We start from the raw sequence: 10,051 nt of genomic DNA, 5'->3' as shown, positions 1-10,051 counted from the left end.
GGTGGGAGGGACGAGAGAGCTCTCGGACTCTGGTCTATGGGCACTAATCCCATTCATGAGGACTCCACCCTCATGACCCAATCACCTCCCCAGTGTCCCACCTCCTAATACCATCGTATGGTGGATTAGAATGGGTGGAGGGTGGGGTTCAGTCCACAGCCGGACTTAGGAACGCAGGTTCCCTCAGGCTGTGGTGCCGCCGTCTCCAACACGGGGACTGGCCTCGGACACTGGAGGCACAAGCCAAATCACCAGATCTCCAACCCAGAAACTTGTCACCTGAGACTCTTAGAGTCAGTGACCTTCAACAGGTCATAGAGGAGAAACCAGCCAGATTTCAGCATCCTGCTGGGACCTTGAGCACAGAGTCACGCGGGCTCTAGTGAATTCCAGAACAGACCTTGAAAGCCCAGGAAGCGCCCTAATTGGGTTGGGGACCCAGCGGCCTGGCCCAGGAGCCTGGAGAGACTTGTGCGGTGAGCGCTCACCTAAGCAAGGAACCTGGCATCAGAAAACCTTGAGTTCAAGTCTTGGCTCACATCTGACTGGTCATGTCCCTGGGCTTCTGTAGAAACGGATATTCTCCGCGCTGTATGAGGACTTAAGGAAGCCGATGCTCGGGAGGATGCTTTGAACTACAGGGCACCGTACGACTTAATAGGACCCATCTTGCTTATGCAAAGCATTTCCACTTGCTTCTCTTCAAAGAGCAGAAAGAAGTAGCTCATGGCAACTCCTTCCAGCACAATTAGGTGGGAATCTAGCCAGACAAAACCTTCTTCCCTCAGGGTCTCCTCGGAGGCTTCCCCCATCAAAGTTCTAAGCCAGCCAGCCCCAAAGTCTGGGAGGTTTTATAGCTCACAGGTTCACTGCATGATGACGGTCGGGCCCTAAAGATGTTTCTGGGAAGCCTTTCTTGGCCAACACCGGGCAAAGTCCGGACCCTATCCCCACCTCTGCCCCCGTCTCCAAAAGTTAGGATCTCCCTCGGCTCTGTCTTCACCCCTCCTGTCCCCAACTCTGACTTTGGGATTTCTTGGCATCATTATTTTGCCCCCAGCTTGCTGACTGAGCCTTCTACTGTTAAGCCACGTGTCCCAAACCAAGTCCCTCTGTCTCAGTCCCCCCAGCACTGCTTCCCAGAGCTGAACCAGAGTGGGAGGCGATCTCCTAGGAGGAGCACCTTGACTTCAGGACAGCTGACCTTAAGAAATCTCTTCTGGGGGCGCCTGGTGGCTTAGTCGGTTAAGCGTCCGACTTTCGCTTAGGTCATGATCTCGCGGTTCGTGGGTTCGGGCCCCGCGTCGGGCTCTGTGCTGACTGCCAGCTCAGAGCCTGGAGCCTGTTTCAGAGTCTGTGGCTCCCTCTCTCTCTGACCCTCCCCTGCTCACGCTGTCTCTCTCTCTCTCTCTCCTAGAAATAAATAAAACATTAAAAAAAAAAAGAAGAAGAAAGAAAGAAATCTCTTCTTATGGAAGTGGGGGAACACCAGCTGGGGAATTGGGAGTTCGGAGCTCCCCTACTCTGCCACCAGCCCGCCTGGGAGCATTAACTGGGACTTCCCTTCTCTGGGTTTGCATCTGCAAAAGGCAGGGTTTGGACACAGTGATCTCTGCTGCAACTCCGAGATGGGAAACTGAGGCTGGGAGGAGACACAGCAGGGGAATCCCCCCCCCCCCGAGGTAGGCCTGGGGTCCTCCTCTCTCTGTAGCTTTTATAAAGCAAAGACTCCTCACCTATGCCTCCAACTCTCTCCTTCTGCCAGGACAGTTGCCAGGTGACAGTCTGTTCCCAGGACCATCTGAGGCCGGCGAGACCAGAAGAGCAACACTCCAAGTCTTAGTGGAAGGTGGCTGTGCCCTTGACCTTTGGCCTGAGACCTCCTGCAACCCCCAAGTGGGGCCTTGGACACTCAGCTCCCAGATCTCTTGAATTTCAGTCTCCTTCTCCGCGTCCACATGTCCCCACGGTGGAGTGTCTTGGTTCCCCTCCCCCGCCCCTGTGCCCCAAAGCCCTCTAGGGGCTGAATTCAAGTATTGGTTCAATAATTTACTGGAGGTTGACACTCAAGCACACACGTTTTATTTTTCATATAAGGCGCCCATGAATAGTTTACAGCTTAATAGCCTCGAAGCCTTCCAGCAGGACTTTTGTGTCCCATGGAAGGACGCTGAGCCCTCTGGGTTCCCGCGGGGGGCCGCACCCAGGTCTCCTGCAGACCTGGGGTCCAGAAAGAGGGCGTGTCCGTGTTCAGGATGGAATGTGTTCTTCCCTTTGCTGTCCCTTGCAGGACTTTCATAGACTCCCGAGGGCTGTCCGGTGTAGCTCAGAATGCAATTACTGGCGTTTTTCTTTGGCATCTAACCCATTGCTGGGACAGCATTCCAGAAAGAACTTGGGCTCTCTGCTCTCTCTGAGCTTGCTCAACAAAGGGCACACCCATGAGGGAAGATCTACAGGGCCCCCCATTCAAAGTGCATATGTGGACTCCCTGGGGCTGCAGAGGGTCAAGGAGGGTCAAGGGTCAAGGAGGCCACCATCATCCTCCTGGGGCAGCTCTGGGAAAAGTCATCAGAGCAGTGCCTCCGCTCGGGGGTTTCGGCCGCTGTCCACCACACCGGGACTCTTTGGTTTTGCCCAGTGGCCCCAACTTCTCTCTCTCCCCCAGCCACTCATGAGTGCTCCCTGAGCCTGAGCACCAACGCCGCCTGGCCCTTGGGCTTCTCTCCATCTGTGAAAGGGCAGATCCTCTCCACCCAAGGGAGACTTCCAGAACGGTGCCTGCTCAGCTTTCCTACAATTTGGGGTCATCAGGGGAATAAGCCGGGATGGGGAGGCCAGTGGAGCCCCCCTCTGGGAGGGAAACCCCGGGGTCAAGTTGGTCTGGGAACCGAGGCAGAGTAGCAATGGTCTGCAGCCAGAGGCAGGCGCCATCCTCTAGTCACTGCCTCCAGGCGGCCTCCCCAGGGTCCTGGAGCCACCTGGCTCATCCGGCTCAGCCAGCCGCCCAGACGCCGGGCATTCAGGCGGGCGGTGTGGCACACCGGGCTCTCCACACCGCCCCCAAGCCCTCCCCTCCGGCACCTCCTTCCCTCCCGCCTGGCACCTCTACCTCCCTTGGGTCTCCCGGGTCCTGTTACTGTTACTCTTCCTGCAGCAGGGGCTCTCGGTCCCCTTCCTGCACCCTCTCGTCTTCCTCCTTCTCCATGCAGCCCACGGTGGCAGCCAGCCCGGCGCCCACGCCACCGCCGACCACCGCAGCCCCCGTGGCCCCAACCGCCGCGCCGGCCGCCACCATGCCAGCCTCTGCAGCCAGCGCAGCTGCGGCCATGCCCGCGCCCACCACGCCGCCCGCCAGGCCCATGAGCCCAGCGCCCACGGCGCCCCCGACGGCCGCCAGGTGGCCGCAGAAGCGCATGGTGTAGGAGTCCATGAAGACCTTGGCCTCGGCCTGCAGCTCGGCCTCCAGCGCCTCCAGGGTCTGCTCTCTGCCCTTGCACAGCAGGGCCGCCCCGTGGCGGGCCAGGATGGCATCTTTCTGGGTGGCGAGGAGGGTCCGCATGGTGTCGGGCAGTACCCGGAGCGCAGTGAATATGCGCTTGGTGGCCACGTCCTGCGGCAGGGAGAAGGGAAGGCGAGCTGACCATCCGCCCGAGCCCTGTTCTGGGGTTGGGAGTGGGGGGTGCGGGGGGAGGCCCGCTGCCAGAGGCCCTGCCTCCCGTTCGAGGCTGGCTTACCTGCTGCCGCACGTACTCCTCAAACTCCTTCTTGGCAGCTTCCACCGTCCTCAGGTCGTGTAGCTGGGCGGCCATCTGTCCACGGCAAAGCCAGGCTGCCTCCCTCCTCGGCTGCCCGCACCCTCATCTCCACCCCAGGGCCCAGGGACCCCCCAGCCCGGCCCCCCAGAGGCTCCCCAGCGTGAGGGGGTGTTTGGAGGGCTCCCTACCTCGTCCGGGGAGGCGAACCCGGGCCCCGTCCTCCCCATCCAGCCTGAGAGGTTCTGCGGAGACATCACGGGAGGGCTCAGGGCGGGCCCGGGGCCCGGCCGGGCTGTCCGGGGGCCAGGGGCTGGGGGGCTGGCGCACCTTGATTTCCTGAGCTAACTGCTGCCCCGTGAGCAGGCGTCGGTCCCCCCTGGCCACGGGCCGGCCCTCGCTCCAGTACCCCTGGCAGCGGCTCTTGGCGTGCTGGGGGGCTGCACTCAGCACGTCGGCGACGTAGGCACAGAGGTGGCGGATATCGTCATCTGTGTCTGAGGAAGAGATTCCTGATGCTGAGGAGACCGGGGGCTGAGCAGGACCGGGCTTTGGGAGGAGAAAGGGTGTCAGAGGCCGGGAGAGGCTCGCGAGGGCAAGGGGGTCGCCCAGAGGAGGCCAGGCCGGGGAGGCCTTGCTCCCAGGGACACTCACCACCTGGGCTCCCGGGGACTTTGCTGGCCCATCGCCTCCCGGGAGTGGGCAGGAGGTAGCAGCGGGCTCGCCTCCCTCGGAGCAGCTCCTGAACCCTGGGGTATTTGCCGGAGGACTTCTGAGAGCGCAAAGGGGAGACCTCTGAGCTCCTGCTCTCGGCTCCTGGCAAGCCCCCTCCCGGGCTCCCCTCACCTTCTGCCTGCTCCCCCCTCCCCCACCTCCATCGGTGCCCTCTGCGCCACTCACCTGGATGATGTCACCCACGTGGCCCAGCCCTGCCTTGTTGGGATGTGATGAGTCCCGGACCAGGAGATCCAAGTGCTGGAAGAGAAGGGGTCCTGACACCGGCAGCCGGGGGGCGTTAGAGTCTGGGGTGATGCGTCCGGAAGTGGGTGTCTCACCTGGATCGGCACCATCCCGTAATGCCTGCCCATCACCTCAGCCACGTGTGCAAACATCTGGAGGTGAGGCAGCGGGGGTCATGGCTGGGCCGCTGCAAGGACTGCGGCCCCCTCGCCCCTGGGCACAGCGGGGACCCCACGCCCCCCAGTGCCCAGCTCCCAGCTCCCACACTTCACCCTCTGCCCTGAAGCCCCCGGCCCAGCTCCGGGTTTTGGGTGAACTCCTTGGCCAGAGCCGGAAGGCACCTCTGACTGCTGCCGATCCAGCCCCCTGGCCTTATGGTCGCGGGGCAGGGACAGGGGGCACGCCGAGACCCAGTGTCCCCTCACCTCCAGATATTCCAAGTCTGTATCCCTCAGCTCCGGGGAGGTATTGAGGATCTGGAACCAAGGAGAACAAAATGGAAGAGGGTCTGCAAAGGCAAAGAGATGCTGGGAGACCCCGGTGAGGAGGGAGCTCACAGGCTGACTAAGGCCGAGACCTGGGAGACGCCTGCCTGGGAGCCTCCGCAGCCTGCAGCCCTGGGCTGGCCTTGAGGGGGTGGAAGGTCCTGCTGACCTTCAGCTCTCCCAGGGGCCGTCAGCTTCCCACCCTCACTGACTGGGGGCATCCCTCCCCGGCAAGGGCAACCCCAGAGTCTGTGGCGACCCCGGACACAGAAGTCTATGCGATCAGGGCCACCATCCCTCGCACTCCCTCCCCGGCGGACGCGGCTGGGCGCCAGGTCACAGCGCCCTCACCTGGTAGGAGCTCAGCATCGTGGTGAGGGCGCACAGCTTGGTCCTGGTTTCCCTGCTCAGCTCGGGGCTCATGGCGTCCCCTGTGTCCACCAGGAACACAGCCACCTGTATGGGGGGGGATGGGGAGAGGAGGGAGTGAACCAGGGGGTCAGGCCTGCCTCACTCCTCCACGTGCTCCCCCATGTGCTCCCCTCAGCCCTGCCTCAGCCCACCCTGTCTTGCCATCCCTGCCCCCAAAGCTTTCTTTCTCCATTTCCCCTCCGTTTGTCCCTGCTGTCCCCGACACCCCACCCTCCATGTCCCCCCAACCCCCCCGGGCTCACCTCCTCTGCCCTCTGGCCCCTCACCTTCCTCCCCTCCTTTCCCAGCAGGAAGGGGTGGCTCCACATCCACATGCCCCTGGTGAGGTTACTGGCCCCCCACCTGAGGCCCTGCAGGGCCCCGCCTCCTCTGGGCCAGCCGCCCTCCCCGGCCTCCTGCGGCGCAGAGAAGAGAGCATCAGGTGGGCCCCCCCGCCCCCACGCCCTTCCCAAAGCCGGGCAGGGACCCCTAACCTGCCCTCACCAGGCCCGGCAGGCCCCGGAGCAGGTGGTTGAGGAGGAAGGTCTTCCCTGAGTGCTGCTCCCCCAGGACGGCCAGGAGGCAGACAGGGGTGTCCCTGGCCAGGGGGTGCTTCAGGCAGCGGTTGATGGCCCCCATCCTCAGGATGAGGCCCCCGGAGGCATTGATGCGCACCAGCAGCAGCGGCTCTGCCCTCACGGCGCAGGTCTCCTGGGCCCGGAGAAAGGTTCCCTGAGCACCCAGGCGGTGACAGCGGGACCCCAAGTGCGCAGCCCCGACTCCACTCCCCGCCCTGCCCTGCTGGAATAGAGCCAAAGCCAGTGTCCCCCTTCTGGATCCGGCCTGGGTCCCTCCATGCCCCCCCCACCCCCAACGCCTAGGCCTGGCCCCTGGACCTGCAGCGCGGTGGGCAGAGGCCTCTGCGGCAGGAGCCTCATCTTCTCCCCCAGACTCCGGAGGCCCCTCTTCTGCTTGCATATCTTCCGGCACTCTGGACAGCAAGGCGGCTCGCAGCCCGGGACGCGGTGTGTGCTGAAGCACCGCGGGCAGAAGTCGTGGCCGCAGTCCAGCGAGACGGGCTCCCACAGCCTCTCCAGGCAGATGGAGCAGGCCGGCAGCTCCCGCGGCACTGCGGGCCGGGACCCCAGGCCCAGCTCCAACTTGGGGAACGGCGCATGAGACCTGGGGACGCAGAGCAGGCTGCTGGCAGCAGCGTGGGGGCGCGGGGAGGGCGGGTCAGCAGTTTGGGGAGGCCACTCTCGGCCCGTTTCTCACTGGCTTGCGCCCCAGAGCCTGGGACCCCGGAGTGGAGGCAGCAGCACCGTGGGGGCAGAGCACCAGACAGGGAGAAGCCTGGATGGAGTCCCGGCCCGGCCCAGGTAGCGGTGGGCAAGCTCCTGCACTGATCGGGGCCCCGGTTTCCTGACTGTACAACAGAGGAGGTGAGCAGCCCCTGCCTCAGGGGGCCACCGGGGCGATCACACGAGCCGGGGCGTGTGCACGGCCCTGCCGGGTGCCCGGCACGAATACGCACTGAAAACCGTCTCCCATGGCCTCGGGCTGCAAGGGCCTCCTCAAGGAGCTACACCCAGGAGCGATACCTGCATTCGCTACGGGACCGTAGGGAGTGGATGAGAGCCTCCCAGTGGTGGGGCAGGTGGCTCGGATTCGTAGAAGATTCCTTCCGCTCTCCCACTCTGAGCTGGATTTGGTCTCCAGGCAGCGCCCACCGGGTTTTCCCGTGCCTCAGGCCCTCCCCTGGCACGGCCCTCGGGAGGGAGGCCAGGCGGCCCCAGGCCGCGGGTTCCCGGAGCCTTCCTGCCTGGCAGGCCTTGCCACTCACCAACTGTTGCGGCTGTTTCCCATGAAGCTCCGTTTTCTCTCCTTGGAGACAAAATTGGGGGTTGGGGGGGAGGACAAAATGTAATCTAGAAGAGAATCCAGATTTCTGTCTTCCTCCTGGGGTTCAGCGGCCCCCATCCCCCCTCCGCAGACCCACCCCTCCCAGCCCCCACCCCACACCCCAGATCTCAGGACCCAACGCTCGCCTGTTTGCCAAGCCGGTGACAGAAGGAAATGATTGACAAGGCGGACCTCGGCATGGGGGGGGCTGGGAGCGGGGAGAGGTCTGGAAGCAGAGACCGGAGGCCCCCGAGACGCGAGATTCCGGCGGCTGCAGCAAGGATGCCTTTCGTCCTCGGGGCTGGCCCGGCTGTGGCAGGTGGACGGTGGGGTGGGGGATGGGCGCCCCAGAGGAGCCGGCAGCCACTCGTCAGAGCTGGAAAATAGATGTGACAGTCGGGAAAGAGGAGGCTGCCTCTGGACTCACCCCAGGGGGAGGAGACAGGACTGCGGGAACCAGGGCTCCGGAGGAGGGAGGGACGAGCCGGCTCCGAATCCCTGGCAGGCGCTGGGATGCAGGCAGGCCGGGGTGGTGAGTCGCCATGGAGACGGAAGGGAAAGATAAGGACAGGGAGGGGGAGGAGGGATGGAGAGAGAGAAGCCATATGGGCGCGTGGCAGAGACGGGAACCGTGGGCGCGTGGCAGGCACCGCCCCTATGGCCCAGCCAGGGTTCTTCCCAGGCCGAGGGGCAGGGTGTGCCAAAGGGGGGGGGGTTGTGGGAAACGGGGTAGAGCACCCCCGGAGAGTGACAGAGAGCCTCCCTTCGGTCCCTGCAGGGACATTTTCCTGAGCAGCCGGCTCTGCGTGGGGCCCTAGGACGCCAGCATCTTGCATGTGGTCCTGCGCATTCCCTGCTGCCCCGGGGACACCTCACTGGTGCCGGAGGTGAAAAGCTGCTGCTTTCCTCGCCCCCCCCACCCCCCGCCCTGGACTTCCCTGACACGGGCGGTGTGTCCCTTGGCGTCTTCCCCTTCCACTAAGTTTTCATCCCGCTTCAAACTTGTGACTCTCCCCTCTGGACCTTCGAATGGCCTCTTCACTGGGCCCCTGGCATCCACTCCCCGGTGCACAGCCAGCTGAATCCCCCTGAGCCCAGCTGCATCCTGTGCTGCTCCAACACCAACCATGGCTTCCGACAACCATCAGACCAAAGCCCAAACCACCTGGCCTGCGTCTCCGGGCCTGGAACTTCCTCTCCAGCCTTCGCCCTCTCCCACCCTTCTCTGCTCCTTTGCACCTCGCCTGCAGCGGGGCTCCCCCTCACGCCTCCTGAGAGACCCTTGCAGGTGCAGCTCAGAGGCCACTCCCTCCTGGAGCCTCCCTGCCTCCCCCTTCCCGGCTGGACACGATCTTGCCCTCAGGTAGCTCATGGTCAGACGCCTGATTGTGACAGTTTCCGAGGGGTCCCGGCCCTGCAGCCACATTTCCCACCTGACCCGTATGAGCCTGAGGCGCTTTCTACACCTGCCTTGTCCGGACAAGACCTGGGTAAGCTGCTATCCTCTCTGAGCCTGAAGCACTCCAGGTAGATTTCACTTTTTTTTTAAATTTTATTTTTATGTCTTTATTTTGAGAGACAGAGACAGAGAGTGAGCGGGGGAGGGGCAGAGAGAGAGGGAGACAGAATCCGAAGCAGGCTCCAGGCTCTGAGCTATCAGCACAGAGCCCGACACGGGGCTTGAACCCACGGACTGTGAGATCATGACCCGAGCTGAAGTCAGGCACTTAACCGACTGAGCCACCCAGGCGCCCCTAGATTTCACTTTTAAAAACACAAACTCCAAGGGTGCCTCAGTTAGTTAAGCAATCGGCTCTCGCCGATCTGCTCCGGTCATGATCTCGCAGTTCATACATTCGAATCCTGCATCCAGCTCTGAGCCGGCAGCGCAGAGCCCGCTTGGGATCGTCTCTCCCTCTCTCTCTGCCTCTCCCCTGCTCTCTTGCTCTTTCTCTTTCTCAAAATAAATAAATAAACTTTGAAAAAAAAAAACCCGAAAACACAAACTCCAAGCTATACTTAGGAAGAGTTCCCAGATGGGGAGGCCCAGCGTGGATGCCCAGACACAGGTCCCTTCTGGGGTCTGGCCCAGAGTGACCGCACCCATCAGGCACCCAAGAGGCCGACCCTGGTCACTCTGGCTTGCTGTGGAGACACCGGATTACAAAGGGCTGGAGATGGGTGGGGAGGCCGGCTAAAAGGGTAGGACCCCCACCCAGGCCAGGCACCTGAGAGCTATGGTGGGAACCCGCCTGGAGAGGGACAGGCGCGGGACAGACACACCGCGTCCTCGGGCTGAGAGCCTCGTACTCCTGGAGAAAGGCCTGGACCCCGATCCTTTCCTCCTAGAGGCCCCTGCTGCTCTCTGGGGCTCCGAGGGGAACCCATTGCCCAGGGAGGCTGGCTATGGCGGGGTTAGGTATAGATGGCCCTGTTCTTTCCACTGGGCTCTGTAGGCCTCCGTCTCTGAGAAGGATTGAAACCTGACCGGAACGTGAGAATCTGCAAACTCCGAGAAGAGAACCCCAAATTAAATGT

The 10,051-nt window shown here is 62.9% G+C and overlaps 1 protein-coding gene across 2 annotated transcripts; it reads right to left on the bottom strand.

Moving 5' to 3' along the window:
- Nucleotides 1-2,059: 2,059 nt before the first annotated feature.
- On the bottom strand, nt 2,060-7,930 carry RNF112 (ring finger protein 112). Of its 2 annotated transcripts, XM_039227272.1 has the most exons (14): nt 7,660-7,930; nt 7,455-7,495; nt 6,508-6,793; nt 6,116-6,322; nt 5,899-6,027; nt 5,552-5,656; nt 5,141-5,191; nt 4,811-4,867; nt 4,656-4,730; nt 4,410-4,527; nt 4,086-4,252; nt 3,947-4,000; nt 3,738-3,812; nt 2,060-3,613 (listed from the first exon to the last, which is right to left on the bottom strand). In XM_039227272.1, the coding sequence occupies exons 1-14, from the start codon at nt 7,711-7,713 to the stop codon at nt 3,143-3,145; spliced, it is 1,890 nt and encodes a 629-aa protein (XP_039083203.1). In that variant the 5' UTR covers nt 7,714-7,930; the 3' UTR covers nt 2,060-3,142. The 2 variants fall into 2 exon arrangements, with proteins under 2 accessions (XP_039083203.1, XP_039083204.1); XM_039227273.1 differs by lacking the exon at nt 5,899-6,027.
- Between the last annotated feature and the right edge of the window lie 2,121 nt (nt 7,931-10,051).

This window comes from Hyaena hyaena, unplaced genomic scaffold (assembly GCF_003009895.1).
Source record: "Hyaena hyaena isolate Hyena2069 unplaced genomic scaffold, ASM300989v1 scaffold_27, whole genome shotgun sequence".
NCBI classification, from domain to species: Eukaryota; Metazoa; Chordata; class Mammalia; order Carnivora; family Hyaenidae; genus Hyaena; species Hyaena hyaena.
Note: the sequence above shows the minus strand (reverse complement) of the source record. Positions and strands in the feature narration are given on the sequence as shown.

Bases quoted from the DNA above. Each gene is read 5' to 3' on its own strand.
- RNF112 (XM_039227272.1), bottom strand. From the start codon at position 7,713: ATGCCGAGGTCCGCCTTGTCAATCATTTCCTTCTGTCACCGGCTTGGC. The intron at 5,657-5,898 runs GTGAGGGGCCAG...CCCCCCATACAG, and splicing joins TGGGAAAGGAGGGGAGGAAG to GTGGCTGTGTTCCTGGTGGA. The intron at 4,253-4,409 runs GTGAGTGTCCCT...TCTCTTCCTCAG, and splicing joins AGTCCCCGGGAGCCCAGGTG to ACACAGATGACGATATCCGC.